A 10,913-nucleotide genomic window follows, 5' to 3' on the forward strand; every position below is an offset into this window, starting at 1 on the left:
CCACCACCACCAAAAATGACCGAAAATAGTGAAACAAAGGTTCAGTAGTTTTCTTTTCCGGCGTTGTAAAATGTCAATTCCTGCTTCGTCAGTTTATGTCGCGCCGTGTTCACATATATATACAAAAAACGTAGAATTTTCATCAAGTAACCTGAACGTACTGACAACTCTATACAGTGCGCGATGAAGTTAGTAGAAACAGTTTTCGGTTTCTGACTGACTTTCCCGCCGACCATGCCAGTCCACTGACAAGCCCCTCTGACAACACGGTCTAGGCATGAAGGCTGAAGAGCCCACCCATGTGGTAGCAGCATAAAAAAGAGCTCAGTCGTACCAACCTCGTAAAACGTTTTTTGCTCCTCAAAAGACGACCCCTCGAAAGTAACGACCCCCCGAAAGTAACGAGCCCCAAAGGCTACTAATTCCGAAAGTAACCAGGGTCGTTACTTTCGGACGTTTACGGTAATCCTGCTTTTACATGGGTTGCCATTTTTATCGGCGACAAGCGGGGACTAGTTTGTCGTTACCTGCAGGCTGGTAAGGGGGAATACCGGTACTTAATCACTTTCTCGCCTGACTGGAATGAGGAAACGTGAGAAATACTTCCAGGACGGGGTAGAAAGCGTATGTTTTATGTCACTAGAAAGATATGTCTTCGAGTTTCGAGCAGGCAGAATAAATAAAATAAAGAAGAAAGAAAACAAACTGCGCAGAGTACCCTATGGAGTTTTTCTATCACCTGTTACCCACTTTCCCGTCCAACTCTTTTTAAAACTAAAATACCACTCCAACTAGCTCCCAATCGTTGGAAAAGTATCACGGCCAACCTCCAGCCCAACAAATAAATAACTTTTATTTCAGTTTAACACCTCAAACCTTCGAACACAGCTGTCTAGAGTCGAATGCCACTAGAAGAAAAAACCCTTGATAACCCGAAAATAACTGAGATTAGCATAAGTGGAATACAGCCGGGTATGTGATCTCCTTCGCAGCCGCTCTGGGCGGGCCTCTGGGCGAAGTGACGCGTAGTTCCCAGTCCCCACGCGGCTGCTTCAAACTGACATACATTCATACATTGTGTTCTTGAAATACCGCTTTCATTTCCTTGCAGAGGTCCGCATCCCCTTTTGAAAATCGTCGAGGAGAAGGCCCTGAGGACGAGGTTGAGGTCCGCACCAAATATGTGAACCAATCAAAGGGCGCTCAGGGTTTTCCCGGGAAAGAGACTGGCCAAGACGGCAAGCTACGCTGTGATTGGTGCAGCGTATATAATAACTAGGCGCTGATTGCTTCAAGTAAAAATATGGCAAACAATGGAAAAGGAATGTATGTCCGTGTGAAGCAGCTTTGCTTGCCTTCAGGTTTGCATGACTTTGACCCGAACGGTTGCGAAGGATCGAGACCACAGCCTATTCATAAAACGTCTTTTTTACCAAACGGTCATTTTCTGCTTCGTTTATTAGTATGCACCGATTTGCAGATGACACGGACTATTCGACAACTTGGTCAAAGCATTTAGTGCAAATCTTAATTTCCTCCGGGCAACTTTTTTCTTCATATCGTGAAGTGCGAAAATAAAAGACTCTGGCATTAGCAGTCCTTTTTTTGGTTGGACTGGTGGGCTCCATCGCTCATTCCTTTCTGTTTGACCGCTCGTCTGATTAAATACGGTAAGCTAACAGTCTTTTTGTAGAAAAGCCCTTCCCCATTTAAAGGAAGCAAGGATAGGGACAAAGTTAGGGCTTGCCACAAGTTGCTCGGCAACTTTTTGGCAACTTTTCTTATTTCGAGCAACTTTTTTTGTTTCGAGCAAGTTTTTGCATTCTGAGCAATTTTTACATTCGGCTCTCGATATCGGAGCAGCTTTTAGTGCTTTAATTGGCCATGCTTCCATATTTTACAATGTTTCAGTAAACAATTTGTGAATTTCTTTGATTTTTTTAAATTTTTTTAAATTTTTTTAAATTTTTTCAAATTTTTTTAAATTTTTTTAAATTTTTTCAAAATTTTTCAAATTTTTTAAAAATTTACATAATTTTTTTTTAATTTGATATTGATGCGTAGTATTTACTCATACGTACTGTGAACAAATTTATTTAACGACGCTGGTTACAACGCAAAATTGCACAAAAATGCCTAGAAATGTTACTTTTGCTGTACAGATTACACATTTTTGCATCAGACCAAATGAAAGAAGAGAGAAAAAAAAAAGGTTTTGCTTTTTTTTTTTAGCAACTTTTGAGCAACTTTTGACTTTTCTTGGAGCAACTTTAGAGCAAGTTTTTGAGAAATTTCGGGCAACTTTTTGGGAAATCTCGAGCAACTTGTGGCAAGCCCTAGACAAAGCTGCTTCAAATTCCCGCTAGAACACGCATGTTTTCAAGTCCCAGCGTGCATCACACTTGATTTGCAAGTCTTTCACTTTGTCCCCTCGCGCTACAAATAATTTTCCTGGTTTTAATAGTTTTACACTCTGGGAAAGACAAAGCCACCGCGAAAAACTGATAAATAGCGCCAGAATATTTGTAGATCTAATTTCATTTAACTTGGCCTAACTAAAATACTTATATTCATAATGCGATAAATAAGAAAAAATAAATAAAAAAGATAAAAAAAAATTGGAACAATAAAGGAGAAGAAAAATAGAAATGAAATGAGACTCCTGAAGCAATCCACATAACTCTCGTCTGGTCCCAGAGGCTTGTTTTCTCCTTCTGCTACCGGCAATAGCTATCTAAATTGTGTAATTAAAATCGTTAAATGGACTATTTGTTTTAGTATTCTCCTTTTTAAGAACTGCTGCATTTGGGGTATGGACTTTTCCCAATTTCTTTTACAAAAAAAAAAAAAAAAAAAAAAAAACGAAAAGATAAAGAAAAGAAATTTGAATAATGAGATTCTAGCTGTCCATGACTCATCGCGGTCGCGCTTTATATATGGGAGGGACGCGACAGCTTTTCAGGGTCGCCGCCTTCGTTTGCAATCCACGGAAAGGGAACCACTCCCAACGATTGCAGCGAGCGCTTCTCCTACATGTTATAAACGAAGTTTGCGACGACAGAGAGTTGTGCACACTGGTTAAGCAGTTCATGCAGTTTCCAGGGGCTGTTTTATTGTTATATTAGCGGCGTTTGGAAGGATTGGAAGAGGCGACAGGCGTTTGCCTTCGACTGTGGCCATTTGCCTTGTAACTTTCGGCGGCGCAAGTTTCAACAAAAAACCAATTCAGAATGCAGCAAAGCCAGAGCCATGGCGCTGGCGACCTCGAAAGTCTTAGGCAAGAAGCAGAAGTACTCAAAGCCCAGATCAGGGTGAGTATTTGTATTATTACTCCATAACAACCAACCCACCGACGAGTGGGAGAGAGAACCACCGAACGAAACGATGACATGATCGCTTTCGAAAAACGGTGGTATTTACGCTGCTAAGAGTTGTGCAACAGCGATCTAAACGAACAAAAAGAGCACATGCGAATTTTACATCGGTTTTGCCCATATCTGAAGTCGGATGCGCCCTATCAATGGCGTTTTGTTGTTGGTGATCGCGAAATTCGCTCGTCGTTTGGTGGAGGTCGCCATTAGTTTATCGCGGCGGAGTGCCACGCGATCTCTGACAGTGTTTTCAGCATTGTCGCACAATAATGTAAAATTCAAGCGGTATTTTATTGCGAAGCGACGATTTTTTTTTTACCGTCATATGCCTTCTCCTGTCGTCTTTCTGCCCTTGATTTTATGTCCAGAAGCAGAGATGTGGGAGGCAATTTTTTTCGCTATTTGTGTTTATAGTGCTCAGCAGATGTTGGAAGAGAGCATTTCAATATTCTCGAAGAATATTGTATTCACTATGGCAAAGGCCGCTTCCAAGTAAGGAAAATATGACAGCCAAAGAATAAGTCGTTGTGTTTGGAAGTCGCAATTGGACTATCTTGTATCGATTCAACTGAGAGAGGAGTTAAGCTAGTTGTATTTTGTGATCGAGTGTTCTTGTTCGGCCATCGCTAGTTAGCACCGTCATAGCTCAGATTCACAGGAGCGAGATCATTAAAAAAAATCTAAAAAATAGTCTCGAAAAATAATGCCAGGAAAATCTTCTGTATTGTGACTTGCTTTCATACGGAACGAATTGTGAACAGTTTGGAAATGTGTTCTTTCATCTTAAAGTTAACTACATCAAGGTGCTACTGTAGTTTCCATCTTGGTGGCTGTAGATTTCGTTTTACAGGGCCATAATTTTTGCGACATTTTCCTTTCGTTGGAGTAGTTCGTGCTACAATTCATCTAGGAGCGGTGCGGAATATCTAATGTTTTCGCGTAAGCAGTGAATGAACTGCGGTTTTCTGATTTTATTCATAGTCCAAGGTTCGAAATTGAAAGCCTGTTCTCTTTGTGTTTCGTGGTCTGGTCAGAAACGGAAGCTTTGTGTTGCTGTGATGAAGTTTTGGCGTTTTTCTGCTTCCTTTTCCGAGTAGTATCTCTCGTATCAGTAATCCTAGAACAATTATATTCAAAGATGAGTAACCAGAAAGTCTGTTAGGTCGCTAGGAAGAAAGTTTTTCTTTGCGAAGGTAAACGTCAGCATCTATGGCTACCGATGTATGGTGGGGCTTATGGTACGTTTCTTCTCTTTAAGTGACGTTAGGTGTGTCCTTAAAGTTTCTGATCATATTTGTCATGGCATAGTTTTTGTTCGTCGTATTGCCATCTTTCGTTTGCCTTTTATCTTAGCGTTCCTATTCGGAGACATCTGGTGAAGCTACAGCACGATTCAGACGATTGTTCATAGTTCGCCGTTGGTCCTCGGGTTGAGATCGACTTGAATAAGCCATGGAATCTAGCAAATGAAGACTTCATTTCTTCTGGAAGGCTCTTCGGCAAGATTATAGCTTGAAACGTGTAAATCTAACAATTTGTCTTCTGTTATTGTATCAGATTGAGTATACACCGTTTCGACTTCGTAGATTTGTGTCGTTGCACTCTCGATGCCTTATATTATTAAGAGCTACAGATGTCATTTCCTGTTAACAGATATTTCTAATGCTGACTTAGAGAAGGAAGTATTTTTTTAAAATTTCGTTTTGAGATCCCCAAAAATCAACCCTGATCGCAAGTTTCAATTGGTGTTTACACAGGGAAAAGTCGCTCATTGTCTGTAAACAAATCGGTAGGGAAGTTTCAGTTGCCATGATGGTTGGAACACGATTCTTGACTAGATATTGAAAGTGTAATACGCATCCTACATTCCTGGTTGGGGACACATGTACTGATACTGTTACCTCTCAAAATTGATTTTGTGCACATGCTTAATCTTTGTATCCTTGAAGGACCATACAACATTCAATCTTTACTAGTCTAACGAGTTAATTGCACAGTCCTTTTTTGACCAGAAAACAAAACTCTGTTCAAAATTGAAACATCCTCTGGCTAATGGTAACCATTAGGCCTGATTTTCAAGCCATTTAGTCTAATTTGACAAAGCTCTCTCTATTTACTGCACAAGCAAAAAAAAAACCTTACATACAACTCTAACAAGCTGAGGGAAAATCAAAGAAAAACAACCATGCACTTTTAGGCATGGGTATGTAGTCAGTAATTTCACCCTGGTTTTGAAAAGATTTGTTAACTTCTCTAAGTTTTTTTAGGTGCTGCCTGTGAAACCATTTCCTCAGTATTTGATGAGTTTAGTCTTTTCTAAGGGGACTATAAACTGTCCATTGTTATGTGCAACACTTTTGTGTACATGTACTTGGCCTAAACACTCCATGCTAAACAGCTTGAACTGAAAGCAGGGGTTTAGCCTTCTCATAGAGTCGACTGTTTATTGTTTGGAAACACAAAAGTGACAATTGTTGTTGCATTAGTTGCATTCTAGCAAGTTCTAGTGACTGTTGGTCATTGTGGTGGTAACAGCAACAGAAAAATTTGATAAAGCTACCAAGTGAGAGACTTGATCAACAAAATTGTGATGGCTCCCATGTAGTTATATGAATTTGAATTACCTTCCTTTCCAGTCAAAGTGGCAGAAATGTTCCCCTTAAAAATGGTTGCTATCTTCCTCATAACAGATTTGTTTTGAATGTTTGGTTCATATTTCAAAGGAATAATTTTCTGTAGCTGATGTATTGAAAATTTAGCCACAACTTCAGAACATTCAATCTTTTCTACAACTTGAAAGTCCCTCTAGGAGATCATTGATTTGCTTAGCTGCCACCATTCACCAAAAGAACTGTTTGGAAAATTCCAGTGGTTTTTCTATAGTACTGTACAGAATGTACAATGCCACAGATTTCCTACAAAATGAAGAGTGGCTGGCACTAATGGCAGAAGGATACATTTTCTTAAGATATGATCTGATAATTTTGTACCCTCGACATCTCACCTAATCAACACTACACAAGACACCAGCAACTTGCATCTTTAGGAGTTTAATCTCGCAAATTATTTTTCAAATGGAAAGATATATATGAATGGCGATTTTTCTGGGACATCAGTAATGGTAGCACATAGCGAGAAATGGCTGTATCTGCAAAGATGAGGGAAGTCTTATGGTAGCAGAGTATTACCTTGTGTGATCATGATTTATACATGGCAGATTTTTGTCCCATTGCCTCTTGATCTCAATAAATACATGCGATATTGGCCTTGTGTGTTTATGGAAATGAGAAAAGTACATGTCCAGTCCCATCTCTGCCTCCTCCACCTCTTCTGTCTCTAGCAAGGACCCCATTGGTGGCTACCCATCGGGTGAACCAGAATAAAGGGAAACCTAATAGTGCTGCTGGTAATTTGAAACAAGGAGGCTGAAATTAAGAACAAGAAAATCTTATTTCCATCTTAGTAGGTTGTGTACATCAACCTGCTGCTGTGAGCAACAATCTGGAGGCTACTAGAAACCAGAAGATGTGGAGAGGCCTATGCAGACATCTTTGGGCAAAAAGAAAATCAGTTTACTTGTTTAAAACAATATAGAAATGCACTGTACGTTCTCATTAATGAAAGCTGTTTCTCTTACATTGCAGGATGCAAGAAAAGCCGTTTGTGACACATCATTGAGCCAAGTATGTTATTTCATAAATATAACTGGGTCAGATGTTATAACTCCCTGGTATCCTCAAGAATTTCTGTGAAGTCATTTGAAGTCTCTGGAAGACCGTTTATGTTGACGCAAATAGCAGCCTCTAGTTTATTTCATCGTGAATAATGATGTCAAAATTTTGAATTCGGGCAATGACATTTCTTTAAACTATGGAGTAAAAATCAAGTTTCCTGAAAATAAGTTCAAGTATTTGGTTTCTTTACCAAGTTCATGTTTCTAATTGTAGTTCTAACATCCTTATATAAAGACTGCGCTTGCATTTTTGTGTGCTGTTGCTTTTGTTTTGAGGTTTGATCTTGCCCTTATAAAAAGTCTTAAATTTGTTGTACTGTTGTCAGGAACATTCTTGGAATTGTGTTCTTCTCTTAGGTAACACATAATATCGAACCAGTTGGTAGAATACAAATGAGAACAAGAAGAACACTTCGTGGTCACTTGGCAAAAATTTATGCAATGCACTGGGGCAATGATTCAAGGTAGGTGTGCTATTAATGCCGGTTAATTTCTGTGCCATTCGTCCATTGAATCATCAAGTATCATAAGTATAAGGTTGTGGCATATCATTATAAGTTGTACTCTAGCTTCTTGCTGAGTTGCACAACAATTTTCAAGTATGGATGCCGAAGTTCTAATCATTTTACTCTTCTTTTAGGAATTTAGTAAGTGCTTCACAAGATGGAAAGCTTATTGTTTGGGATTCATATACAACAAACAAGGTAACAATCTTTCTGGTTTCGAAACAGGATGCTTATGAAATGGATCTAGACTGATAAATGTTCATGAACTAAGGATGTTATTCCCTCAACATTTTCTTTGTATTTGCACAGGTTCATGCGATACCTCTACGATCCAGCTGGGTAATGACTTGTGCATATGCTCCCTCGGGAAACTATGTCGCATGTGGTAAGTTGATGCATCATAACAGTAACTAAAATGTATTGTTTCTGTGAGTGCATTAATTGCAATCAGTAATGGTAATTGTGGTTCAGTGATGAACTATATGTTTGGTTTCTGCACAATTAACTTGTCAAAGTCTCCTTACGTCTTTGCACACAATTTGCTTGGTATAAGTGGAGTCTGTCATGTTTTCATGTTTTCATGTTTAACGTTTGACTTTTTTGGTCTCCAGGGGGCTTGGACAACATCTGTTCAATTTACAGTTTAAAAACAAGGGAAGGAAATGTAAGAGTTAGCCGAGAGTTACCAGGCCATACAGGTATGTTTACATCAAAAGTGTACAATTGTAAAGTAAAGACTTACTCTTGGAGCAACCAACATGGGTTTCAGTAAAGGCCTGGCCCTGACAAATTGACCAGCTGTGGGGATGATCTTGTCCACCTGATGTGATTATCTGGAGGAGAGTTTTTCTCACAAAGAGGTTCAGTTTAAAAAGCTTTGAGCACCTGTGAAAATCAGTTTCCCTCCTGCTGAAAACGTTATTAAAACCCCTGACCCAAACTTAAATGGAGAAAGCCAAATTACAGAATGCCATATTTCCTCAAACCTCCAATTACAGCATATGTAATTTGAAGCATTGCATGCCTGTTACATGAGGAGAAAATGTTATGAGTTGTACCCAAGAATACAATACACATGCAGGAACAAGTAAGATTCACTGACCTCCTCATGGATTGGTAGTTCTTTTTATGCCAGTTAATTTCCAGCAAGCCTGTTTCTTGTTCAATTTAATTTATATTGTCAGATACCGTAACCTTATTTACATGTTTCGTTCAATTTGCAAATTGATTAAGTGTAAGCCAATGGCCTGTGGCCCATCAGTTTGTCACATTCTCACTTCCTGTACAATGCTTCATATGGATTCTTACCAAATGCCAGTTTGTCACTAAATTGGTAAATTGTTTAATGTTTGTGTGTAATTTTTTCCTGTCAACAGGTTACCTGTCATGTTGTCGCTTCACAGATGACAATCAAATTCTCACCAGTTCAGGAGATATGACATGGTATGTTGTTATTATAAAGCATTGCTTTTCCATTTCCTACCTTCAGCACCTTTTTATGATATGTCAGATGGCAAGTTATGGGAAAGAAGTATTCCCGCTTCCTAAACGTATGGTCATGACTGATGTTCAAGGATCAAGTTCTCCCAATGTAAATAAAAGTAAGTGTATGTTGTAAGGAGAGTATTAATGTTTACACGACCTTTCCTTTGTTTCAGTGCACTATGGGACATTGAAACTGGACAACAGACCACTGCATTTAGTGGTCACACTGGTGATGTGATGAGTTTATCATTATGTCCAGACAACAGGTCTTTTGTATCAGGAGCTTGTGATGCTTCGGCGAAGGTATTGACTTTTGATGTGTACCCTAAACTTAGACAAATTTGCAGATCTGCTTACTATGTTACACTTTTAGGCCCTGGTGAAATAAAATCTTTTGAAATAAAGTTGACAGTTTCTTGTTTTGAGGAGCAAGTTAAGCTTCAGAGACATGTTTCCCATCCTGCTAAATGTGGTCCATTTAGTGCCACATTTAAGGGGCTCAGTCACACTAGTTTGAGTTATTTTGGACATGCACAAAATTACCTTTAAATTGATGGAAGCCTGAAAATAGCAGACCTGCTCATTCAATCGGGTGCTTAGGATACAGCCAGCTTTTGATTTATAAGAAATATTTCAAAAATGGTCAGGAAAGTATGAGTTGTCTTTCCTAGTAAAGACTGCTAAATTGAGTAAGTGCTGACCAGTCTGTCATAGAGTTGTTAGATGACATATTGTGTTTGTCTTTTTATATTTCAGCTGTGGAGCATACCAGATGGCATGTGTAAACAAACATTTACTGGACATGAATCAGATATCAATGCAGTAGCAGTAAGTTTCAAGCTGTTTTAATCATTTCAGCTTCACATGGTAAATTGTAAAATTGGCAAATCAGGCAGAAACCTCTTTTTTGGTCACTCATTTTTATTTTGTTTGATTCATTCCAGTATTTCCCCAATGGAAATGCATTTGCAACAGGGTCAGATGATGCTACCTGTAGACTGTTTGACATCCGTGCTGATCAGGTGAGCTTTAGAAATCTTAAAACAGCTTAAGGTTATCAATTAAGGAGAGTTAACATTGTGAGCCATTTTTCTGTATGTATAAAGAAGTCTTCCAAGTTGGTATCAGACCTACCGTCAGTTTGGGACTTAAGTTGAAAATCTGGTTGACATTACTGTCTGACCAGGCTTTTATTGATTTCTGCACTTGTTTTTCCTATGTCAACTAAAGCATTTTTGATTGGTTCACATTTGCTATAGGAGCTCATGGTTTACGCCCATGACAACATTATCTGTGGAATCACCTCTGTCGCATTCTCAAAGAGTGGCCGTCTGCTACTGGCAGGTTACGACGATTTCAACTGCAATGTGTGGGACACACTGAAAGGAGAACGTGCAGGCGTTCTCGCTGGGCATGACAACCGCGTCAGTTGTCTGGGTGTCACTGAAGATGGCATGGCTGTGGCCACTGGAAGTTGGGACAGTTTCTTGAAAATCTGGAACTAAACTTCTTTAACCCCACTCCCCCCCTCCTACTCTCCCTATCCCTGAGAGCAAAGTTTTAGTGTTTATATTTTATACATTGCGATATAAGTTGTGGTTCTCATTGGATGGCATACGACTCTTAGGTGCACCCATCATTGTTGTCATTGCTCCATCCGCCAACAAGTTATTGTAGATCTTACCCCTAAGACAGAATTTGTGACATTCCACTTACACTTAATCAAAGGGAAGGTTGGGCCACCTTTTATCGCAAGGGAACGTCTAGGTTTTTGCCAGCAAAAGTTGTGCATTGTAATGAAATCATCAATGTAAAAAA

General features: G+C 39.2%; 1 protein-coding gene and 1 long non-coding RNA gene across 2 annotated transcripts in view; both read left to right on the top strand.

The window, feature by feature from the left end:
• Positions 1–2,945: 2,945 nt before the first annotated feature.
• Positions 2,946–10,913, top strand: part of LOC110067569 (guanine nucleotide-binding protein G(I)/G(S)/G(T) subunit beta-1) — an 8,788-nt gene continuing 820 nt past the window's right edge. Inside the window, exons 1-11 of the mRNA XM_020774916.2 lie at positions 2,946–3,311; positions 7,016–7,054; positions 7,462–7,568; positions 7,745–7,808; positions 7,920–7,995; positions 8,222–8,308; positions 8,987–9,053; positions 9,269–9,398; positions 9,852–9,923; positions 10,040–10,117; positions 10,355–10,913. The exon at positions 10,355–10,913 is cut by the window's right edge and continues 820 nt beyond it. Coding sequence (XP_020630575.1) covers positions 3,231–3,311; positions 7,016–7,054; positions 7,462–7,568; positions 7,745–7,808; positions 7,920–7,995; positions 8,222–8,308; positions 8,987–9,053; positions 9,269–9,398; positions 9,852–9,923; positions 10,040–10,117; positions 10,355–10,600 — 1,047 coding nt within the window. The 5' untranslated portion in view covers positions 2,946–3,230 and the 3' untranslated portion in view covers positions 10,601–10,913. The remainder of the gene's footprint in view (positions 3,312–7,015; positions 7,055–7,461; positions 7,569–7,744; positions 7,809–7,919; positions 7,996–8,221; positions 8,309–8,986; positions 9,054–9,268; positions 9,399–9,851; positions 9,924–10,039; positions 10,118–10,354) is intronic.
• On the top strand, positions 3,319–6,938 carry LOC149116081 (uncharacterized). The gene is made up of 2 exons (XR_016205315.1): positions 3,319–4,609; positions 4,725–6,938. It is a non-coding gene; the product is annotated as an uncharacterized LOC149116081 (long non-coding RNA).

The sequence above is a fragment of the Orbicella faveolata genome, unplaced genomic scaffold (assembly GCF_042242905.1).
Source record: "Orbicella faveolata isolate gen_17 unplaced genomic scaffold, um_ofav_v1 contig_12, whole genome shotgun sequence".
NCBI lineage: Eukaryota > Metazoa > Cnidaria > Anthozoa > Scleractinia > Merulinidae > Orbicella > Orbicella faveolata.